Below are 20,649 nucleotides of genomic sequence, written 5' to 3'. Positions count from 1 at the left end.
TTGCTATACAATAGAGCTGCCTTTTATTGAATATGAGCTAGAAAAGAAGGGACATAAGGAAAAGGAACAAGGGTTAAAGAGGGTCCTTAAGCAGGGCACAGAGAGGAGGATAAGGTTCTGGTTTACCCCAGTAATGCCTAATTATACCTTCTAGGTCTGGGCTACTATGATGGTTGCTGAAACTAGAGGTGAGGAACCCAGGGCCTTCTAAGTCCTTGCTTCCTATCAGAAGTAGCCATCTTGTTTTAGAGGCTGTGAAGGGTGTTTAGAAAGGAAGAGGAAGAGGCTAGATAGGGGTCAGAATGGTCATTGAGGAAGGTACGGGGAAAACTGCACAAATGTGTAGGGAAGGGGGCCCATACGGCCATCCTGCCCCAGGTTTTGCTATTTGCCATGCTCTTCTCTATGTTTCCTAAATCCTACCTGCCCTCTAAGGGGGAAGTACTGAGGAAATGGTAGCAGGTGAGATCGAGTCTTCAACAGGATTCGGACTACCAGAGATCCAAGCTGTCCTTTATCTCCCATCTTGTGCCACCCTCTTCAGTTCCAGATCTTGAGGAAGCTGTCCCAGGAGCCTGTGGCCACTGCCATCCCATCAGCTGTAATCCCCAGGCAACTGACTCTGTTGTCATGGCCTGAGAGGGTCCCTAAGGAAAAGCAAGATAAGCCTCTAGACCTCTGGATTTGAGCAGAGAAGAAAGTATTCTGATCAATGGCAGCCTGCATCCATGGGGAAAAAAACCGTTTCCTGAAAGAAAGGGTTCTCTCTTCTCCACAAAAGCCAATGGGATTTCCTATGTATCAAAGAGCCCATTAGAAAAGACATTCCCCTCTGCTTGGGGATAAAGGAAACCCAGGTCCTTGCGGTTATAATAAAGGAGGAGGAGGGAGTTCTCTCTGTTCTCTGGTGAAAGCTGGAGGAGGCAAGTACAAGGGTAAGCTAGGCTATTCTCAGGGGCCAGGCAGGCCCTAGCTTATCCCTTTGCATTTGGGTCAAGAACAGGTCAGTGAATCCTGGGGGAAACTCCTCCAAGTACCCTGATATAACTGGATGTTTCCCAAGTACTTAATACTAAAGACCCTAGGCCAGCGAATTAATTTTCAGATACCCTGAGGGGCTCATTTCTGTTAGTGCTGATTTGGCCTGGGCCCAGAACTGCCTAGTCTGTGGCTTGGTAGTATAGAAGGGCCCAAATTCAGACATTTACATCCACATCTTTCACTGTCCTCTGATGAAGGGAATGAGATGGTCTTAGATCATTAGATAATTGTTAGAATGGAGAAGACCATAGTATCATACATTTAGAGGTGGAAAGGAGTTTTGGTCATCAAGTCCAACATTTCCTCATTTTAAAGATGAGAAAACTGAGTCCCCAAGATGTTAAGTGGATTTGAATTCAGATCTTTTGACTCCATGACCAACAGGGAATTCTGGGAATCCTCCCTCTATTCTTCCCAACTTGATCTCTCATTGCTAGACACAGCTACTATAGAGAATCAGTGGCATTAGTTGTGGAAAGATTGCTCTTCAGTTGTGTCCAATCTTTCGTGACCCCATTTGGGGTTTTCTTGGCAAGGGTACTACAGTGGTTTGCCATTTCCTTCTCCAGCTCATTTTACAGATGAGGAAACTGAGGCAAACAGGGTAAAGTGACTTGCCCAGGGTCACACAGCTATTAAGTATCTGAGGTTGGATTTGAATTCAGGTCTTCTCAACTTCAGGCCCAACTCTCTATCCACCATGCCATCTAGCTGCCCAAAACAGGATACCTGAGTAGTAATAAAACCATAGAAATGGAAGGGGACTCAGAGATTATACAGCCCTTCTCCACATTATAGAGAGAAAAAATGAGACCCGAGAAGTGAAATGACTTGATTAAGATCACAAATTAACAGGAGAGCCAAGAGTAGAATCCTAATGTCCTGGTTCCAAGTCTAAACATCTTTCCATCTGATCTTTTTTTTTTTTACAGATCCCTTTAAGAGAATCATTAAGACAGTTAGATGATGTAATGGATAGAAACCTGGGCCTGGAGTCAGGAAGATCAGAGTTCAAATCTAACCTCAGATACTTACTAGCTGTGTGACCCTGGACAAGTCATTTAGCCTCCATTTGACTCAGTTCCCTCAACTGTAAAATGAGGATAATAACTGCAGCTACGTTGCAAGTGAGGATCAACTGAAATAATATTTGTAAAGTGCTCAGCACAGTGCCAGGCACATGATAGGTGCTCTTTAAGTGCTTATTCCTTTCCCCTCATAACATTTTAATTTGAATGTGATCCAAAAATAACAGTAATAATCCCCATTCACATGGCATTTTATGCACAAAGTACTTTACTTAGGACAACTGTGGGAGTTAGCTAATATAAGTATCATTATGTAGATAAGAAAATGGAAATGACAACATGAGATGGTCTTCGAGTGTTTCGATTGAACACGATGGTCCTGGACTATGGGGTGGGGTGGTCAGTATGATCTTGAAATTGAGAGATAGTAGTATGGAGAGATAGAGGCCACTGGGGGCGCCATAGTGCACAGAGTGCTGGGCCTGGAGTCAGAAAGATGAGTCTTCCTGAGTTCAAATGTGACCTCAGATACTTACTAGCTAAAGTCACTTCACCCTGTCTGCCTCAGTTTTCTCATCTGTAAAATGACCTGGAGAAAGCAATGGCAAACCAGTATCTTTGCCAAGAAAACCCCAAATGGGGTCACGAAGAGTCAGCCACAACTGAAAATGACTGAATTGAAGTACAGGGAGAGCCTCCTGAGTTACAGCTGGTAGGAAAGCTCCAGATCATGGAGGACAGGTGCAAAGGTCCTAAACAGGGAAAGAGAGGATGCTGGAAGGAACCAGAGACTTCGTCTGAAGAAAAGGGCAATCTTACCAACACGTTCACCCTTCACAGAGTCCCAGATGTTGCAGTTAAAGTCATCGTAGCCAGCCAGCAACAGGCGGCCACTTCGGGAGAAGGCAACTGACGTGATGCCACAGATGATGCTTTCATGGGAGTATGTGATCAGCTCCTGGTCAGACCGAAGGTCGAAGAGACGACAGGTGGCATCATCTGAGCCAGTACAGATTGCTTCACCATTGGGAAAGAACTAAGAGGAGAGGCAAGACAACAATCGCGTCAGGGGGACCTTTTAAGTTACACTATCCCCTATTTTTTTAAATCTTCTCCTTGACTATCCATAAACAATTTCCCTTCTACTTCAAACCCTGGCCCTCTGGGATCCCAGAGCTTGACATTTCCCTGTTTTCTGCCTCCTGATACAATTAGGACCCACGTTTTGGTTTCATGGTGGGGGGGGAGGCAATTGGGATTAAGTGACTTGCCCAAGGTCACACAGCTAGTAAGTATCTGAGGCCCAATTTGAACTCAGGTTCTCCTGCCTTTAGGGCTGGTGCTCTATCTACTGTGCCACCTAGCTGCCCCTCCCCCACCCCCTGCTTTGGTTTTAAAGCCTGTGGTTCTTAAGGGTTTGGGAGATGTGAGAAGAGCTGGGCCAAGTCCAGAAGTTAGAGGTAGAAGGGCCATAGTAAGGTAGATTAGCTAGAGCAAGAGAACGGGAAACAAATTGTAGGTGTGGGGTGTAAATAAAATGATCACTAAAGGATATTGAATTCTGAGTAATGGTAAAACCAATGAAGATCCATCCAAGAGAAAAAAATAATGAAACTTCTCCCTGAGAGCAGAGAGGTGGAGAATTACTAGGACTGAATATTTTCTACATGATCAGGCAGCCTTATATCAGATGCTTTCACTTAATTGTTTTTTAATTTGTTCACAGGGAGTTTGGTTTTGAGGGGATGAGGAAGAAATGATTGTGATATAATGGCCAAAGTCCTCAATAAAATGTATGTTAGTGAAGTAATGGAATCTCCATTACTTTATATTTTATATATTATATTAATTATATTATATTATGTTACATTACATTATATTATGTTATATATTATATTATGTTATATTACGTTATATTACGTTATATTACGTTATATTACGTTATATTACGTTATGTTATATTACGTTATGTTATATTACGTTATGTTATATTACGTTATGTTATATTACGTTATGTTATATTACGTTATGTTATATTACGTTATGTTATATTATGTTATGTTGTTATATTATATTATATTATATTATATTATATATTGTATTTATATTTATAATACTTTATATTACTCTATGTAGAAAGTAAAAGGTACATACACAGATAGCATTGATGTCAGACTCATGCCCAGTGAAAGTTTGGCGGCAAGTTCCCTCTCGGACATCCCACAGCTTGGCACTGGCATCACAGGCCCCAGAAATAAAGAGTTTGAAATCGGGAGAAACAGCCAGGCTCATGCAATCTCCTGTGTGGCCCAAAAATACCATCTTCTGTTGCCCAGTCTCAATATCCCACAGAGCACTGTAGGCAGCATGGGAGAAACATGAGTAGGAGAAAACAGTAGCAGCATCTCCCCTAAAAGTACATTGTTTTGACGCCTACATTTCCCAACCCCCCAAAAGCATTAGCTCCTACAATCCCTTCTTTGTTACCATGTGGTATCTCCAGAGCTGGTCACAATGTTGTTGTCATCTAAGAATCGGCAGCAGGAGAGGTAACCTGGTGGGGATAGAAGGGCTGTCACCAGGGGTAATGGGTGAGCCTTAAGAAAGGCTAGGCCTTCTTCATGTAAAGGTGGAACCTAGGGCCAAAGTCTCAGTGTGAGAGGTTCTCCTCTGGCAGGGATCTCACCTGTGTGGGCAGAGAGCTCCCGGCTGACTTTGACGTTGCCCTCTCGGGACTTGAGGCTGTAGATGGAACACATATTGTCCAGCCCCCCACATGCCACAAAGTTTCCCGATGGAGCATAGGCACAGGTCATGACCCAAGAGGAACGAAGTGGAATGGCATGGACCTGGTAGGGGAGAGCAGAATGTCGTAAGGACTGGTAGTAGCAGGTTTAGAACAGGAGAGGGAGGAGGGTAAGTTAGAAAAGGAAATAGAAGTAGGTCCAAGAAGCATGACAGTAGAAAAGGGGCTTTGCCTGGGTAATGGGGAAAGTACTTCAGGGTGGATGGGGACAGATCAGACAGGCACCTTGTTGGTTGTATAGGTATCCCACACAATCAGCTTCCCATCCTGTGAAGCACTCACTAGCAGCCTAAAGAGAGAGTAAGGCGTTCAGGTTACTCAAGGATTTCTCCCTTTTCTTCCCTACCCTAAGTCTTTCTTCTTCAACTCACTTGGAGTCAGTAGACCAATGCATGGCATAGATCTTGGCCAAGTGTCCACGAAGAGTCCGGCGTGTCCGCATCTGAATCCGCCCAACAACCTCTACACCAGAAGTAAGCTATAAAAGGATAGAGGTTAATTAAAGTTTTAGAGGCTACCTAGGTTCCTGCATGCTGATCCCACCCCATCCCTGGACTGTCCTCTCCTACAATGTGACTCTGAGCATGAAATCCTGAATTCTTCTAATCTTTTTCTCCACTTTCGAACCCCTGATCCCAATTCCCATTTCCTTTGGTGGAAAAGCGCTTACCTCTGCCAGGGTGGTGTCAGCACAGGCTTTCCGGGCATCCTGAGGGGAGAGCAAGCATCAAGGTAGGAAACGGCAATAGGGAGACAAGGAGGTAGCTAAGAGTCCTGATGCAAGCTGGGGGATGGAGGAAACCCCACGTTTGAGGGGGATCCAGCGTAAGGGACCCTTAGATCTAGAGTGCCAGCTTAGAGGGTTCATGGGGTTGAGAAGAATCCACAAGTATAGGGATCTCCAGCATGAGAGATTACCGCAATCTGTGTCTTGAGCTGTTCAGCTTCCTGACGTAATTGCTCCATCTCCCCCATGGCTAATAGATGAAACTGCTCCTGTTTCTGCCCTAGCAAAGGGATGTAGATAATTAGGGAACTCAATCTCTGTGCCCATTGCACCTCCCTTCACCCTCCAAAGACTCCCTTCTGACCTTACCAAGTCACTTATGCTGTACCCCTTCACATTCCATCTAGACAGCTCCAGAAAAGAGTAATATTCCTAATAGCTCCCATTTATACACAAACTGAAGGCTTACAGAGCACTTTTCTCACAACCACCTTGGGAGGTAGGTGGTACAAATGCCATCACCCCATTTTATAGATGACAGAAGAGGTGCTAAGAGAGTGTAATAAATTTCTACTCTACCATGTAAAAATAATTAGACCCTTTTGCCTGGACCAGTGTGGGATCCTTTCCCAAGAAAGAAAACCCTTCCTAGGGCGCCTTCAAATGGACAAATGATAAGGTTACCGTCTTGCCCGTTCCCTCTAAGTTCAGTTATGCTAGGTTCAGTCCCGCCCTTAGTTCACCAGAGCAATCCCTCCAGCCCTTCCCACTCTGCCACAGTAGCAGGACCAGTCCTTACTTGAAATTGGATTTGAGCTTGCTCTGGATCTTGACTCTTCCTCCCCTTGCCTCCGGTCCAATGCCCTTGGGTCAGCCACCCCAGCTCTACTGCTGGAGACTGGCCTGGTCCCAGTGAGGTAGGGGGTGGGTAAAATCAAGTGGGGAAGGGGAAGGACTAGAGTAGAAGGTTAAGGTCAGGACAGTTAGGATATTGTCAGGGACCTAAGGGGAAAAGGCCGGAACTAGATGGGGAGAGTGTAGAGCTGAGTTGTGGTGGAGCCAGTTTCCCTTGCAATGTTCCCCTGTGTTCTTAGTTGGGGGGCATTAAGGAAAGATAGGGGTGGGGGAGGAAGAGCACGTGCTTACCAGTCCACCTCTCTGATGGCAGAGATAAGAGCATCAAGCCACAGCTGGGATTAGACTAAAGCTGTCGAGGATTAGGGGGTCAGACTTTTGTTGTTGTTGTTGGGGGGAGGGAGACAAAAATGATAGCAACGATAACTCCTAAATGAGATTATCCCAAGAGGGGGAAGATCCAGCCCAGATTCCAGGACAGGGAATAGGGTGAGGGTTAGGGATGATGACGTTGTCAAACACCCTTCTCCACCAGCCCAGAGTAAGTGGCTCCCTAGGACTGATGGAATCACTAACAGCCAGTAGGGTTTATGAGAAGAGGGGAGCATCACACAGAAAACAGAGATGAGATTAGAGGAGACTGATCTGGATAATCTCCCTCCCCAAACCCCCTACCAGCTGTCCATAGGTCTTACCTTTAGGGGAAGGGCTGAATGTGAAAGGGGCAGAATGTGGAGGGTGGGGGGGGCCTGTCTGGATCCAAGACTAGAGAGCCAAGGTTAGGAGTAGACCACCTCCATTTAGCCCTCTTCTCAGTGTCAGGCATCCACAACTACCTCTCTATTCCCCAGCATCCCAGAATGTCCTGTCCTAGGAGAGCAGAGTGGCCAGTCAGAATGTCCTGGAACCCATTAAAGTTTTGGTAGAGAAGAGTGGGTAGTGAAGATTGAGGCATAAAAGGTGGGTTGATTTTGGGCTTGGACCATTTGCATGAGCAGAACAAGTGACAGAGATTTCATTAACAAATTTGGAATCCTTAACTCAACCTCATGGCAGCACACTGAACCAACTTTACATTCACATTTACATTCACAAGTAGCACAAAATTTGGGATCTGAATGTCATTTATTGCTTTGTGTGACAGGCTAACTGTGAGAGGGGGACGGCCTCCCACCCTTCCTCCCTTCCCTCCTTGCCCCTCCAAAGCACTCAAACACTTTCTGTTCTACCATCACCTAGGAGAGGGAGTTTGTTCATTGAGAACTCCCTCTACAAGTGAGATCACAGGTCCAGCCCCTATTCCCCTCCCATCACTTAGTGGAAAATGCTCCATTGTTCTTCTTGTCCTCCACAGGGGCTTGGGATGAGGTTGGGGAGGTCAGCATGCCCAGGAAGCCACACTCTTCCAGGCTCTGAGGTATTCTGCCCATGATATTACCTCTCCTTCTCCCCCTTTTCCTACTTGCAATCCCAGCTTCATGACAGAAGTTCTATCCCTTCTGACCCTTGAAGTGAGAGGGAAGCTTTCTCTGTTCCGTTGATTATGACGTTGAAGGCACTCGATGTTGGACTCATGATGTCAAGGAGTGGCTGTGTGCTACACAGAATGAATGCGGCACCACCACTATTCCCCCTGCCCCTTTGGTTGGGATGTCTCTAAGTAGGTTTTTTTCTCTTTCACCCCTTCAAAGCTCTTCCCGAGCAGGATGTTGCCTTTCAACCTCCATTCGGGCTTGCTGTGGCCTCCTTCCCAGTGCACTGGGAGGCTCTGGGGAGGAGTTCCCACTGGGTATTTCCCCCTCCTCAGCTTCTTCCTGTTCCCGTAGCAGCATCTCAGCCTCTGCTCGGTCCTGGTTGCACGGGTGTAGAGAAAAAGTCAATGAATTTCAGTAGAAAGGGACCTCATAGTAGAAGTAGTATGATTCCAGCTACCATCCAATGCAGGAATCCTCTCTGTAACATCCCTGTTATACCATCATCTATCCTTGGCTTAATTAAACACTTCCAGAAACAGGGAGCATACCTCATTGTTAGCTCTGATGTCATGAGTCAAAATTTTTTTCTTATATTAAACAGAAATCTATTTCCCTATAACTTTAACATGTTGGTCCTGGTTCTGCCCTCTGGAACTACATGAAATAAATCTAATCCCTCTTCCAAGTGACAACCCTCTAAATAAGTGAAGACAGTTTTCATATCTTGAGACTCTTCTTCAGGTTAAACATCTCCAGTTCAGTCAGCCATATTACCTCATCATGTATTACTTCATATTTTCAAGACCTCTAGCTATTCTGATTGCCCTCTTCTCCACTTTATTAATGTCCCTCTTAATATATGATAAGCAGAATAATTCAATATAAATACTTGGACATGAGCTGACCAGTGTAGAATACAATGGAATGGTTACCACCCCCCCACTCTTATTCCTAATTTTATATTTCTATTAATGTAGTTTAAGATCAAATCAGCTTATTCAGTTACTACATTTCATTATGGATTCATATTCAGCCAGTAGTAAATTAAAACCATTGTCTGTTTCACACAACCTGCTTCATCCAGTTTTTTCCTATCCTGTATTTATTAAAATGATTTTTAATTTTTCTCCATTTATGTTATTGTAGTATATTGTTTGGCTTACTCTACTCTGCATCAATTGAAATCTTTCCATGCTTCTCTGAATTCTTTGTATTCATTATTTCTTATGGCACAACAACGTTCTATTCTATTTATTTATCACAGTTCATTCAGGCATATTCCCCAGCTGATAAACATATACACTCTTGCCAATTCTTTCTTATCATAAAAAAGTTCAGCTACAAATATTTTGGCATATGTAGCACCTCTCTTTCTGTTTTTGACCTCTTTGAGGTATATGCACTTCTTTCTAGGTGAAAGGATACGGACATTTTGTTACTTTTTTTTTTTTTGGTGAGGCAATCAGGGTTAAGTGACTTGCCCAGGCTCACACAGCTAGTAAGTTTCAAGTGTCTGAGGCCGGATTTGAACCCAGGTCCTCCTGACTCCAACACCAGAGCTCTATCTGCTACACCACCTAGCTGTCCCTTTTAGTTACTTTCTTAGCATAACTCCAAATTATACACAAGATTTTTTTAACCTAATCCTCCCATCAGAACCACTCTATTTCCTCTCCCTTCTCATTCCCCTGTTCTGCTTCCTCTCACCTGTTCCATGTGCTCTGGGGCCCGAGTGTGCCATAGCGCTAAGGTACATCGCCGTCCCTTTGTCACAGCCCATACTCCATGGGGATTCTCTCCCCCCGAACTGAAGGCCACAAGACGTCCACACTGAGGGCGAACTTGGGCCTGGGAGTCAATGGAAGGATGGGAGAGGGAAAAAAATGACTGTCATGCTTCCAGAAATCCACCTTCCTCCAACATCCCATATAACCATGGCGTCCTCCAGGGATAGACCTATAAACAACAGTCACCTCCTACATAGCCCACGTTCAAAACAAAGGCTAACAAAGTGGGTAGAAATGGTTTCTGTTGTCTCAAACCAGACATGAGGTATGGATGCATGTAGAATGAGTCTCCTAGAACTTTTAACTTCCCTCACCCCCACCTCTGTGAGACATCAACCAGGGGAACTATAAAAAAACATAGAAGCAGTGAAGCAGAGCTTAGTTATAAGAATGTGGCAGATCTTGCTCTCTATAGAATTCAGTGTGTTGAGAATATATTCACTGGCTCCCTCCCTCCCTCCCCTGTCACATCCCAGAGAACAGTGACTACAATCCCCCTCATCCTCAAATGTAGGGCAAAGGGAAAGATACCAGCAAGTTTCAGCCCTGGTCAGCCAGAACACAGGCATCCTGAGCACCAGGGCAGAGAGGCAGAGATACTGGGACCTGGGTGGAAGGGAAAGAGCCCCACATTGTCCAACCCCTATTCCTAAGGCTTTGTTCTGGGGTACAACTCTACGTGTTTTCTGTTTACTCTTTGGCACCTTTATCTCCTAAATGAACCCTATCAAAAAGGGATGTGAAACAATTTAGTAGGGTAGAGCTATGGATAGAATTGGGCTAAAAAGGGCAAAAGAACCTTAGAAAAATCTTGCCTTCTCTCTTCTCCCTGCCCCAAGGAAACAAACAGAAAATAAGCAGACTTAACCAGTCATAGATATGTCTATCTAGAAAATGGCATAGGTAGATAGCTAAATAACTGCCCCCTCCTCTCAACCCAAACTTCTTGTTTTCTTCCCAGGAATTCCATGTTGTCTTAGAACTGGGACTTTTTTTGGGAGGCAGAAATGGAGTTCCTTTTCCTAGTGTTGTTTTTTTTTTAAATTAAAAATTTTTTTTTTTTAGTTTTTAGGCAATTGGGGTTAAGTGACTTGCCCAGGGTCACATAGTTTTTCCTAGTGTCTTGAGACCACTGGGTCCTGGGGGTGGGTGTGTAGTAGCAACAACAGTATTGACAGTAAAGTCCTCCGAATGAAGTCGGAGATGAGACACCATGCAGGCCACACTGCCCTCCTCAATGGCTACCCCTGTACATCCCAGGGAGAGAAACATGGCAGAGATCCATGGGTAAATCCTGATTTACTAGCTGAGAGATAAGGAAGGAAGGAGGAAGAGAGAGTATAGTAGGAAAAGAGTTAAAGAGTCCCAGTCGTTTTCCTGTATTTGCATCTGGGCAGCTTCTGATTTGAATCCTGACCACCCCCATCCCCATCCCCACCCCTTCCCCCCCCGGCACCATCTGGGTTCCCCCTTCCCTGGCTCACCGTCACAGTGAGGGCATCTGGCTCAGTAAAGAACAAGTCCCCACCCTGGAAGTCATCATTGAGATAGAGGAGCCCACTGGGGAGGGAAAAGGGGAGACAGTGAGCCTCTCCTCTATGCCCAGATCATAGAATTTAGAGCTTGAAGGGACATTAGAGCCCATCTAGTCGAATTTCTGTATTTTACAGATGTTAAATTAGGGAGATACCTCCATCCCTAAAGGCTCTGCCCTATGAAAACTGTGGAGGAGGGCATATAGACTAGCCTTCAACCCACCCTCATCCCCACCTGTAGTCCCGGTAAGTGTATGCTGGAGGCTCCTTCCAGCACTCCCCACTGTAAGGGTCCAGGAGACAGTTGTCAGCATGGACTGGGTGACTCAGATCCATTCGCTGCTCTTGCTCCCCTGGAAGGCAGAGCCATTGGGTAGGAATGCGCATGTCACTTCTTTCCCTTCCTATTGCACATAGTTACATCCCAATTGGTCCCTGGAGATGGACGTTCCCCCTGGAGCCACAAATCTTACCCAGGAAGAGCCACAAGGGGATCTTAAGGGTGTTAGACCCAAGACAGGAGGCTTAGGGTGGGGCGAGGGCAGCGGGTGAAAGGAAGCCTCAGTAAATACCATCAATGGCACTTCGGCAGACTAGGTGAGTGAAGGAGAGGTGCAGGGGCCATTCGGGGGAGAAGTACGCCTGGGTCAAGTTCCGTGCCCGCTCACTGGCCTCCAGCAACAGTTTAGCTCCCCGTCTGCCCACAGCTCCGGCCCGAGCCAGCTACAAAGAGGATACACGTTGAAAGAATGAAGAAAAGTAACAGAGACAGGGCAGCCTCACCCTACTTCTCCCAACAATCTCCTTGGGTTTAATAACTCCAAGGTTTCCCGCTAGCCTCCTTTTCATTGCTGTTCAGACTTTCAGTCGTGTCTGACTCCCCATGACCCCATGGATGGGTCTTCTTGGCAATGATATTGAAGTGGTTCGCCATTTCCTTTTCCAATGTGTCCCCATTTTACAGATGAGGAACTGGTTCCTGATTCCAGGCCCAGGACTCTATCCATTGTACTACCTAGCTGCCCCTGCCAGCTTCCTTAATATCCTCAAATTCTGTTTACCAAATTTGGAATATAAGCTTCAGGCATTTGAGTTAACAGTCCCTTAGAGTAGTCCTTCCCCCAACTCTGAGCAAATCTCCAAAATCTCTGGTACATCCTCTCCCGCAAATCTGGGGAAAGGATTTAGGAATATAGGCCCCTTCTCACCTGTGCAGCCCTGAGTACTGTGAGCCCCTCAAAAAGCTCATGAGGAGTGTGGGGAGAGCGCCGGCTCCGGTAGCCATCGCCTGTCTTAGCCGCATCCTAAACGGACAGAGAGGCCACAGGATGGCTATGACACCAGCTCCCCACCAGTTCACAAACTGCTGCTAATTTCACTCTCCACTCTCTGCCGTGGGAACCCGAGACATCCTTCCCTAGTTTCTTCGGGGGGAGGTGAGAGGTCACCAAGCTCCTGTGTAGCCTTCCTTCCACCTCACCTTAGCCAGCTGAAGCAGGATTTCACACTCAGCAGGGGTGAGCAGGCCATCCAGTACCGCCCGCTCAGAGCCATTCAGCTGCCCTGCATCCTGGGTTAGGGTCACACCATCCAAAAAATGGCTATCTGGTATGGAAGAAGCAGTAAGCTGAGAGGATGGAGAGCCAGGGACCCCCAAGGAGAGAAGTCTAGAAGCCCTTTGGGCAGACCCAGGACAGTGTCAATTGGTAGATTTAAGATTCCCAATTCCATCTGTCTCCCTCCTTTTCAGACCGCCCAGGAACTCACCCCTCCACTTTGCCAGGGACTCTGGCTCCGGCAGTTTGGAGTCCCAAGGCCTCTTCTCCTGATCCTCTCTCCAGGGTAAGACACATGCTCAGTTGGGGAAGAGGAGATTCCAAAGACCACTTTGAAAGAGCTATCCCCCCTCCTCTCTGCCAGGAGCCCTGACCTTATTCTCACCCTTACCCTTTTCCCCTCCTCCCCAACTCCCCTTTCCTGTCCACCTCCATCATGAAATATCTCCTACCTAAGCTTCTTTCTCAGTCCCTCAGGGATAAGATCATCTGGGGTCCAGGGATCCTGTAACAGTCAGGAACAATTCCTTTAACTCCAATCCACCCCAGGCACTCTCCCATCCCCCAAAATCCCTTCCCTCTTTGGACAACTTTGCTTTGTACTTCCCACCCAAATGTCCTCTCAGGATTTTCACGATGGTGGACATTCTTGGGGTGGGAATATGATTGGTATCCTCCACAGGAGACATTCAGAGGGACATTACTCACAGGATCTTTGAAACTGGTCCCTAGGTGTATCATGGCATAGTATAGCAGCTTCTTCTCCCCCAGGGATTGAAAGACAAAATGCCTGATGTCCTGGGGTGTTGGGGACCAATGCAAAGAGAAGAAACTTAAAAAACAGAGACGTGAGGAGATCCCCTACCCCAATTATATTCCTAGAACAAGTCTGGAGCCACTTTTATGGAATCTGGGGGTGAACTTTGTGGAATCTTTGTACAACTTCCTCTGTGAAGGGATTATCATTTATATAACATGGGGTTTAGAGCTGGAAGAAAATTTAGAGATTATGTAATCTCACCTCCTATTATTTTACATATAAAGAAACTGAGGCCTAGAGATGTGGCAGGACTTGCCCCAAATCACACAGATGGTAAGTAGAAAAATTAGGATTTGAACCTACATCCTCTGACTCTCTTATTGTTGAGTATGCATATCCAAAGAGATTTTGATATCATAAACTTATGATGTAGTATTCTGGAATAACCATTCCCAAGGGGCTGAAGATACCTTGAATCACAGGCAAAGGGGCTCAGAGCCATAGTAAGAGGTGACTACAAAATCACTGAAAAAAATGGCCTGAAGCCTTAGGGAGGGAACCTTCAAAGGTTAGGTAAGAAGATGCCTTCTCATCTGGGGATCCAGACACCAAGAGGGCCACCACTGGCCAAGAAGATTACAGAGTGAAAGTGAAATGCAGCCCCAGTCAGAAAGGATACGCATCCCCAGAGAGAAGACTAAGAAATAAATTCTGGAGGGATCAAGACCATCCCCAAACCTAGCAGTGGTACCATCCAGAACCTGCTTCAAAATAGTATCTTCTTCATTTGGCCTCGTGTTCAACCCAGACAGAACTGAGACAAAGAACGTGAATCTTGGGACTCTGTAAGCTGTACCCAGCCCAGGCAACCTGTGGTTGGACTTTGACTAACTCAGGACAGTATTCTGTCCTCTCTGAATCTGTCCACTCCTATTTTCTGCATTTTTTTTTTTTGCTTTGGGTTTACTCCTCACCTTAATTTCCTAGTAAAACTTCCATTGAAAAAATTCTAACTTTGTTTGTACTGATCTAAAGAGAAAAGAGATTTATCCACATTTAGCCCAAGAATAACTTTGGAGATCAGAGCAAACCTAAAGAAACCAGCCTGGTGATGGCAGGGTATGCTTTGGTTCACTACGAGAATGGAAGGGGGTAGGGCAGAGAAAGAAGTCAAAACTCAAGCATGACTGCTCATCCTTTGCCTCTAGGAATTTTGCCTTCACATGATTTTTTTTTTCCATTCACTGTTCTTTCCTAGTACTCAGAAATACTTTTAATTCTATGTGGGCCAGGGTCAGCTTCCCTTCATGAGAAGCTCCAAGGGTGCTAAAACTCATATTGGACTCAGGTGTGTGTGTGTGTGTGTGTGTGTGTGTGTGTGTGTGTGTGTGTGTGTGTGTGTGTTTGTGTAGGTACATGTGTCAATGGACACAGGATGTAGTCATGGAAGGAACCTTACATGTGGGATTGGGGGAGTCAAGAGTGATTGTAAAAGAGTAAAGGGATTTGGTGGGGATTTGGTTATGCCAGGAGGAGAATAGAATCCAGGGTAGAAACCCAAGTTTTGGAGGTAGAAGTTAGGTGTTTAGTTTGGAGACTGAAATGTTGGGACCAAGTGTTACAGCTTACCTCTCTGGCACTAAGGTCAGGTCTCTGTTCTCCCAACAGCTTTTGATATTTGTTCAGGGTTCCCTTCACAGCTTCATCCTCAGGATAGAAGAGCAGGATACTCAAGGCATTTTCCATAGCCTGGGATAGATTCCCCACTGGAGATGGAGAGATGGGGGCAGGGACAGAGAAACATACAGGGTAGGTTCAATGGGAAGACACAAAACAGGAGGGATGGAGATGGAAAGATGGAAATACAGATAGAGAAGAGAAGAACAGAGAGCGATGGAGAGCATGCCATCTCTGTTGGGGAGTGTGAAGGGATTGTAATGGTTCTCCCCCCTTCTCCCCCATCTTCTGCTGACACTATCAATCCCACTTGGGGGAAGTTTTTTTGTGTTCACCACCTTTAAAATCTGACTCACAACTTACCTAGTTCAGGAAAAGAGCAAAGAAGAGAACAGAGAGAGAAGGAAAAAAGGGAAGATATAGGAATTGAGGCTACAAGGAGCTGTAGAGGACATTGCCAGGGCTTTCTCATCTGCTCCAAAGAAGACTGGAGGCAGCCCTGAAGGAAATAAAAACAGAGACCTGGATACACAGCTACAGAAATGGAAAGATGTGGTTTAAGGAGCTCCCATTTGGACAAGTTATGCTACCCCTTGCTGAAAGCCAAGAAAAGATGGCCCCATTTCCAACTCTACTCACCTTGAGCATGGGCTTTCTGTAGCTGCCACAGCTGGATGGGCAGAAAGTCCGAGATGGGGGAGTCCTGGCCAGGTCGTGTGGCTACAGCCCCAGGACAGCGCTGCCGGCACTGCAGAACTCTGATCCAGTGTCCTGAGGGAGAAAGAGGGGACCTAAGCTCACGCAGCACTAGCTTAGCAGTCCAGTCACTCCTTTGCCTTAGTTTCAACATCCCTCCCCTTCGACCTGACTCAAACCTGCAATGGCCTCATAGAGGCCACTCTGGCTGTCAGGCTGAGCCTCCCCTTCCTCCTCCTTCTCCTCTTCCTCTGTGAGCTGCTCCTCTGGGCCCTCACACTGTGCTCGACAGTTCTCCATCTGGGCCAGGCTCTCCCTAAGGGCCTCTTCAAGGAGAGGCAGCGCTGCTGCTACCTCCTGTCTCTTCAGCAGCTCCAGGCCCTCATCATATGCCACCTAAGGGAGGGAGCACGGATTCAAGCTGTAGTCCTAAGTACCATCTTTTGGGGGCCTCTAATGGTGGTGCAGTGAATAGAGTTCTGGGCTTGGAGTCAGGAAGACCTGAGTTCAAATCCAGCCTCAAACACTTACTAGCTGTGTGATCCTGGCCAAGTCACTTAACCTTAGTTTGCCTCAGTTTCCTCAATTGTAAATTGAGGATAATAATAGCACTTCCCTTTTGAGGTTGTTGTCAAGATCAGATGAACCAATATTTGTAAAGCCATTAGTACAGTGACTAGCACTGCCATTTAAATGTTAGCTATTATTACTATTAACTACAACACCTATTTTGTCCAGCTGTGTAAACATGAGAAAGTTATTAACTTTCCAGATCTTTATTTTGCTCATTTGCAAAATGGTGATGGTGATACTAGCAATAGCTATCTCACAAGGTCGCAGTGAGCAATATACAAATATTAGGCTATTGTTGTTTAGGTAGGTCCTGCATGAATACATAGGATAGAATGGATATAAGAGCTAGAAACAGTGGAAAGAGTATCTTAGCAGGCTGAAATAAGTTTCATTTGGAGGTATGGAGCAAATGCCATTTTATAATTTACTTGGGGGAAAGGAGATGTGAGGTGGAGACTGGAGTCTTGGAATCATAAAATGTTAAAATTCAAAGGGATCCTGGTCCAAACTCTTCAGAGAGTGGAAATGATTCACCCAAGGTCACTTAGGTGGTTAGTAGCAGACCTGAGGCTGGAAACCAGATCCACTGTCTGTCTCCCAGTCCATCCAAGTGATCTTTCTATTACAACTCTGGTCTGTCAAGGATGAGAGCAAGACAAGGGGTAGATTACAGAAGCAGAGAGTGGGCTTGGTGGGAGAACGTAACTCACCCAGTGAAGGGGTTTCTCAAGGTCCCGGAAGCTCTGACGCCGTACCCCGGACATTCGATGATACTTCACCAAGTCCTCCCGGATCTGGAGGTGCTTTGGGTTTGCCACATAGAAGGTGTGGGCTGCTGCCACAGCCAGGTCCAATTTCTTCAGCTTTGAGTCAGTCATTGGAGGAATGGAAGGGGCATTGTGAGAGGGAACCCCAGGGGCAGTTCCCTCATATAACATACCTGCTCTCTCTAAACACACATTCCACCCTCCAACAGTTTCCTAGGTCCCTTCCTGCTGGACATCATCCTATAATCAAGACAGTTTTTATTTCAACATATCATACTGCCTACCCTCCATGCCCCACACATCCCAACTCTGGGGTAGGTTCCCAAACTATTGGGTGCCTATTCTCCTAGGACCTACTCAAAACCAAGATGCAGAATCCCGCCCCTATACATCCAGCAGCCAGTCTTTTCCCCTTGCTGAGGACCACTGCCCCCTCCCCGATTTTGAATAAATCTTAACGCGGCAAATATTGTCATTCCACATCTATGGGAGTAGTCCTGTGTAAGTGCTTGTTGACAAGCCGTAGAGCTGAAAGAGATTTTAGAAACCATCCTTTTCTACTCCAACCCCTTCATTTAAAGCTCTGACTTGGAGTCAGGAGAAATCTAGATTCAGATCCCACCACCAACTTTTACTAGCCGGGACCACTGGTTAAGTCATTTAACCTCAACAAACTTCAGTTTCCTCAACTACAAAATGAGGATAAGAATACCTTGTGACTTCTCCTACAAGGCTGTAGTAAGAGCTAAATTAATATACATATAGGTAATCAGCTATTACTGAGAGAAGAGATGACCAAAGAGGGAAAGTGACTTAGCCAAGGTCACAAAAGCACAGCAGACTCGAGCCTAGGCTTCCTGACTCCTAATTCAAAGCTAGGTTTGGGGTAAAGAAATATTAGGAAAAGCAGGCAGCTGGGCTGGCCAAGGTGTTGCAGAATTACCATTAGGTATCAGGTTGAGTGGGATAGGCAAAGTAGGGGAAGGTGAGAAGTCACCCTCCTCCCGATTCTTTGGGTCAGTGGAAGGGGTAAACTGGGGCGGGGGGGAGGCGATTGGGAACACATGCCGTATGAACATGTAGGCTTTTAGGACCCCGAAGTGTGTATAAAAGCAGGACCAGAGGGCCTACTGGGCTAGGCAGAGTAGGAGTCCAGGCCACATAAGCAGAAAAAGCAGGAAACTGTATTTTCCATCTCCACCCCCTCTCTCCTCCTTCACCAGTTTCTGCATCCTCAGGAACACGTTCACCCAGCCCTCTTCCCCTCATTTTGTCTTGCTCTAACATCCTAGCTCTCCCAACACCCACCTCTACCCCCAGGCACTCCTCCCCCTACATTCCCCTCTAGAGGGTCTCTCAGGCCTGAGCTCCTCATTCCTTTCCTTTCTCTCCTAAAAATCCTCCGATGACGCAACTGTACAGGATCCAGTTTTACACATGACATCAATGCATTGATATCTCCTGCATTGGTTTTAATGTGGTGCCGTGGAAAGGGCGCTCAGATTCGGAAGACCCGTGTTCCAAGTCCAGTTCTGCTCCTAACTACCAATGTGACTTTGAGTCAATTAACCTCATAACCTCTCTGGGCCTCGCATCCCTCTTCTGTAATATGAGCAGCAGGGGGAATGGATTAGGGAATCCTCAAATGGCTCTCGCCTCCCCCTACACAGTCGTTCTAATATTACACCCTCTGGCTTTTGTTTTTCAAAGGATCATCGGATTTCGTGCGGGAAGAAACCTTAAAATCTAGCCCAAAGTGCTTACTTTACAGAGGAGGAAACTGGGGCCCAGAGAGGTGCCGTGATTTGCCTCTGGCCACATAGGTAAGGCAGGAAGAGGAGCAGGGTCGGTAACCGAACTTCCAACCCAGTTAGCGCCAGGAGAACCTGCGCTCCAAAACAACGCGAGCCGCTCCCCACCGCAGCCCTTGCCCGCACCTTATAGTAGGCCCTCTGCAAGTAGTTGTAGGGCTCCCGGCGGCGGAAGGCGTTCTGGAGCGCACGCACCACCCGGTGCCCCGCGGCGCCCCTGGGTCCCAGCCTCCGGGCCGCGCACTGGCTCACGCATTCGGCTCGGCGCAGCGCGGCGCGGAGGAGCAGCCTTTCCCAGGGCCCTGGGCTCAAGTCGGAGCCAGGGTCGCTCGAGGGCACAGGGGGCAGCTCGGTGCCCGGCTCCGCTGCGCACCGTGCCCCGCAGTCCCGCCTCGCGCGGCCCACTTCGGCCCTGCTTCTCAGCGCCTCCCGCAGGAGCGCGACCGCCCGCTCCCAGGCCCCCGTGGCATAGGCGCGCACCCCGTCCGCGTACAGCAGGTCCGGGGACTGGAGAGGCGCAAGCCGGGGCAGCTTGGCCAGGCCGGGGGCTTCCACGCAGCCCCGGGCGGGCAGGAGCAGTAGGAGAAGGAGGAGCGACAGCATGATGTGGAGGTCCGGCAGGAGAGGGAGAGAGAGGAAAGGGAGGAATGTAAGAGGGAGGGGAGAGGAAGGAGAGAGAGCTGGAGAGGAAGCGGGGGGATGGGGAAGGAGAAAGAAAGAAGGAGAAAGCAAGGCGGTAGAGAAAAGGAAGGAGAGATGGAGTGGAACAGAACATCTCTTCCCCTTGGGATGATCAATAGAGAATGAAGAGAGAATCCCAGGGATGTAGAACAGAAGCAGAGAGAGAGAGAGAGAAGAGAACTGGATAGAAGGGAAGAGTAGGATCTCAAAAATATGTAAGAAAAAAAAAGTAGGGAACTTGGGTCAGGCGAAAGAATGAGGGAGATTCATTCTTTGGGAGGTTTGGCATGGGGAGGAAGGAGTAAACCACCAAGTCCTGGGAGTTTGGGCTAAGAGAGATGGACAGTGGAGTGAGAGTAGGAATTGGATAGTGAAAGGAATGGAGACTGTGCCATCCCAGAAGTCAGTGGAATGTTCTGGAAGTGGCCGCTTGGTTCCAAGACATCTGGAATGGCAGCCCTTTAGGACAAAGAAGTCGAGTCTTGCTCTGACCAGGTGTAGTGGTAATCAGCGGAATGGGGCAGACGGTGGTATCCCAGAGTCTGTTAAATCAAATGAGAGGACCTTTCACTAGGGAAGTGATTCTCAGAATAGAATTGGGGTGGAAGCAGAAAAGGCATCACCTTTTTCTTTTTTCCTATACATATAAATGAGTTCCCCATACCACTTTTAACAAACCAGCCTACATATATAGATCTTGTTCATTCATGGTCCTGACTCATCTGGGAACTCGGAGTCAGAACCCCTGAATTTAAGTGCCTGGGCAGGCACTTAATAGCTCTGTGACCTTGAGTAGACACTTATCCTTTCTAAGGTTCCTCATTTATAAAACATGAAAAACATTTTTACCACTTACCTACCAGGGTTGTTATGA

General features: G+C 46.9%; 2 protein-coding genes across 4 annotated transcripts; both read right to left on the bottom strand.

The window, feature by feature from the left end:
- Nucleotides 1-7,467, bottom strand: GNB3 (G protein subunit beta 3). Its single transcript, XM_020994252.2, has 11 exons — nucleotides 7,153-7,467; nucleotides 6,402-6,809; nucleotides 5,794-5,882; nucleotides 5,546-5,584; nucleotides 5,247-5,353; nucleotides 5,101-5,164; nucleotides 4,756-4,918; nucleotides 4,557-4,623; nucleotides 4,224-4,425; nucleotides 2,889-3,105; nucleotides 1-647 (listed from the first exon to the last, which is right to left on the bottom strand). Exons 3-11 carry the CDS (start codon nucleotides 5,848-5,850, stop codon nucleotides 541-543), a joined length of 1,023 nt encoding a protein of 340 aa, XP_020849911.1. The 5' UTR covers nucleotides 5,851-5,882; nucleotides 6,402-6,809; nucleotides 7,153-7,467; the 3' UTR covers nucleotides 1-540.
- A 96-nt stretch (nucleotides 7,468-7,563) lies between these two features.
- On the bottom strand, nucleotides 7,564-19,923 carry P3H3 (prolyl 3-hydroxylase 3). Of its 3 annotated transcripts, XM_020994248.2 has the most exons (15): nucleotides 19,221-19,913; nucleotides 17,227-17,379; nucleotides 16,123-16,339; nucleotides 15,887-16,018; nucleotides 15,200-15,336; nucleotides 13,519-13,608; nucleotides 13,263-13,315; nucleotides 13,022-13,089; nucleotides 12,735-12,859; nucleotides 12,463-12,558; nucleotides 11,827-11,977; nucleotides 11,490-11,607; nucleotides 11,204-11,279; nucleotides 9,640-9,780; nucleotides 7,564-8,307 (listed from the first exon to the last, which is right to left on the bottom strand). In XM_020994248.2, exons 1-15 carry the CDS (start codon nucleotides 19,695-19,697, stop codon nucleotides 8,143-8,145), a joined length of 2,199 nt encoding a protein of 732 aa, XP_020849907.1. In that variant the 5' UTR covers nucleotides 19,698-19,913; the 3' UTR covers nucleotides 7,564-8,142. The 3 variants fall into 3 exon arrangements, with proteins under 3 accessions (XP_020849907.1, XP_078011737.1, XP_020849908.1); XM_078155611.1 differs by lacking the exon at nucleotides 13,519-13,608 and having other exon boundaries at nucleotides 19,221-19,915; XM_020994249.2 differs by lacking the exons at nucleotides 7,564-8,307; nucleotides 11,490-11,607 and having other exon boundaries at nucleotides 9,691-9,780; nucleotides 19,221-19,923.
- Between the last annotated feature and the right edge of the window lie 726 nt (nucleotides 19,924-20,649).

Source organism: Phascolarctos cinereus, unplaced genomic scaffold (genome assembly GCF_003287225.1).
Source record: "Phascolarctos cinereus isolate Bilbo 61053 unplaced genomic scaffold, phaCin_HiC Scaffold_1;HRSCAF=81, whole genome shotgun sequence".
Taxonomy (NCBI): Eukaryota; Metazoa; Chordata; class Mammalia; order Diprotodontia; family Phascolarctidae; genus Phascolarctos; species Phascolarctos cinereus.
The sequence above is the reverse complement of the archived record's forward strand: the minus strand, read 5'-3'. Positions and strand labels throughout refer to the sequence as shown.

Excerpts from the sequence above, each read along its gene's own strand:
- P3H3 (XM_020994248.2), bottom strand. The coding sequence starts at position 19,697 with ATGCTGTCGCTCCTCCTTCTCCTACTGCTCCTGCCCGCCCGGGGCTGC. Across the intron at positions 13,609-15,199 it reads CTGACCTTAGTGCCAGAGAG|GACATCAGGCATTTTGTCTT; the intron begins GTAAGCTGTAAC and ends CCAACACCCCAG. Across the intron at positions 12,860-13,021 it reads GTCCCTGGCAAAGTGGAGGG|ATAGCCATTTTTTGGATGGT; the intron begins GTGAGTTCCTGG and ends CTTCCATACCAG.
- GNB3 (XM_020994252.2), bottom strand. The coding sequence starts at position 5,850 with ATGGGGGAGATGGAGCAATTACGTCAGGAAGCTGAACAGCTCAAGACA. Across the intron at positions 4,426-4,556 it reads AGCTCTGGAGATACCACATG|TGCTCTGTGGGATATTGAGA; the intron begins GTAACAAAGAAG and ends TGCTGCCTACAG. Across the intron at positions 3,106-4,223 it reads CTGACATCAATGCTATCTGT|TTCTTTCCCAATGGTGAAGC; the intron begins GTATGTACCTTT and ends CTCTCCTCTTAG.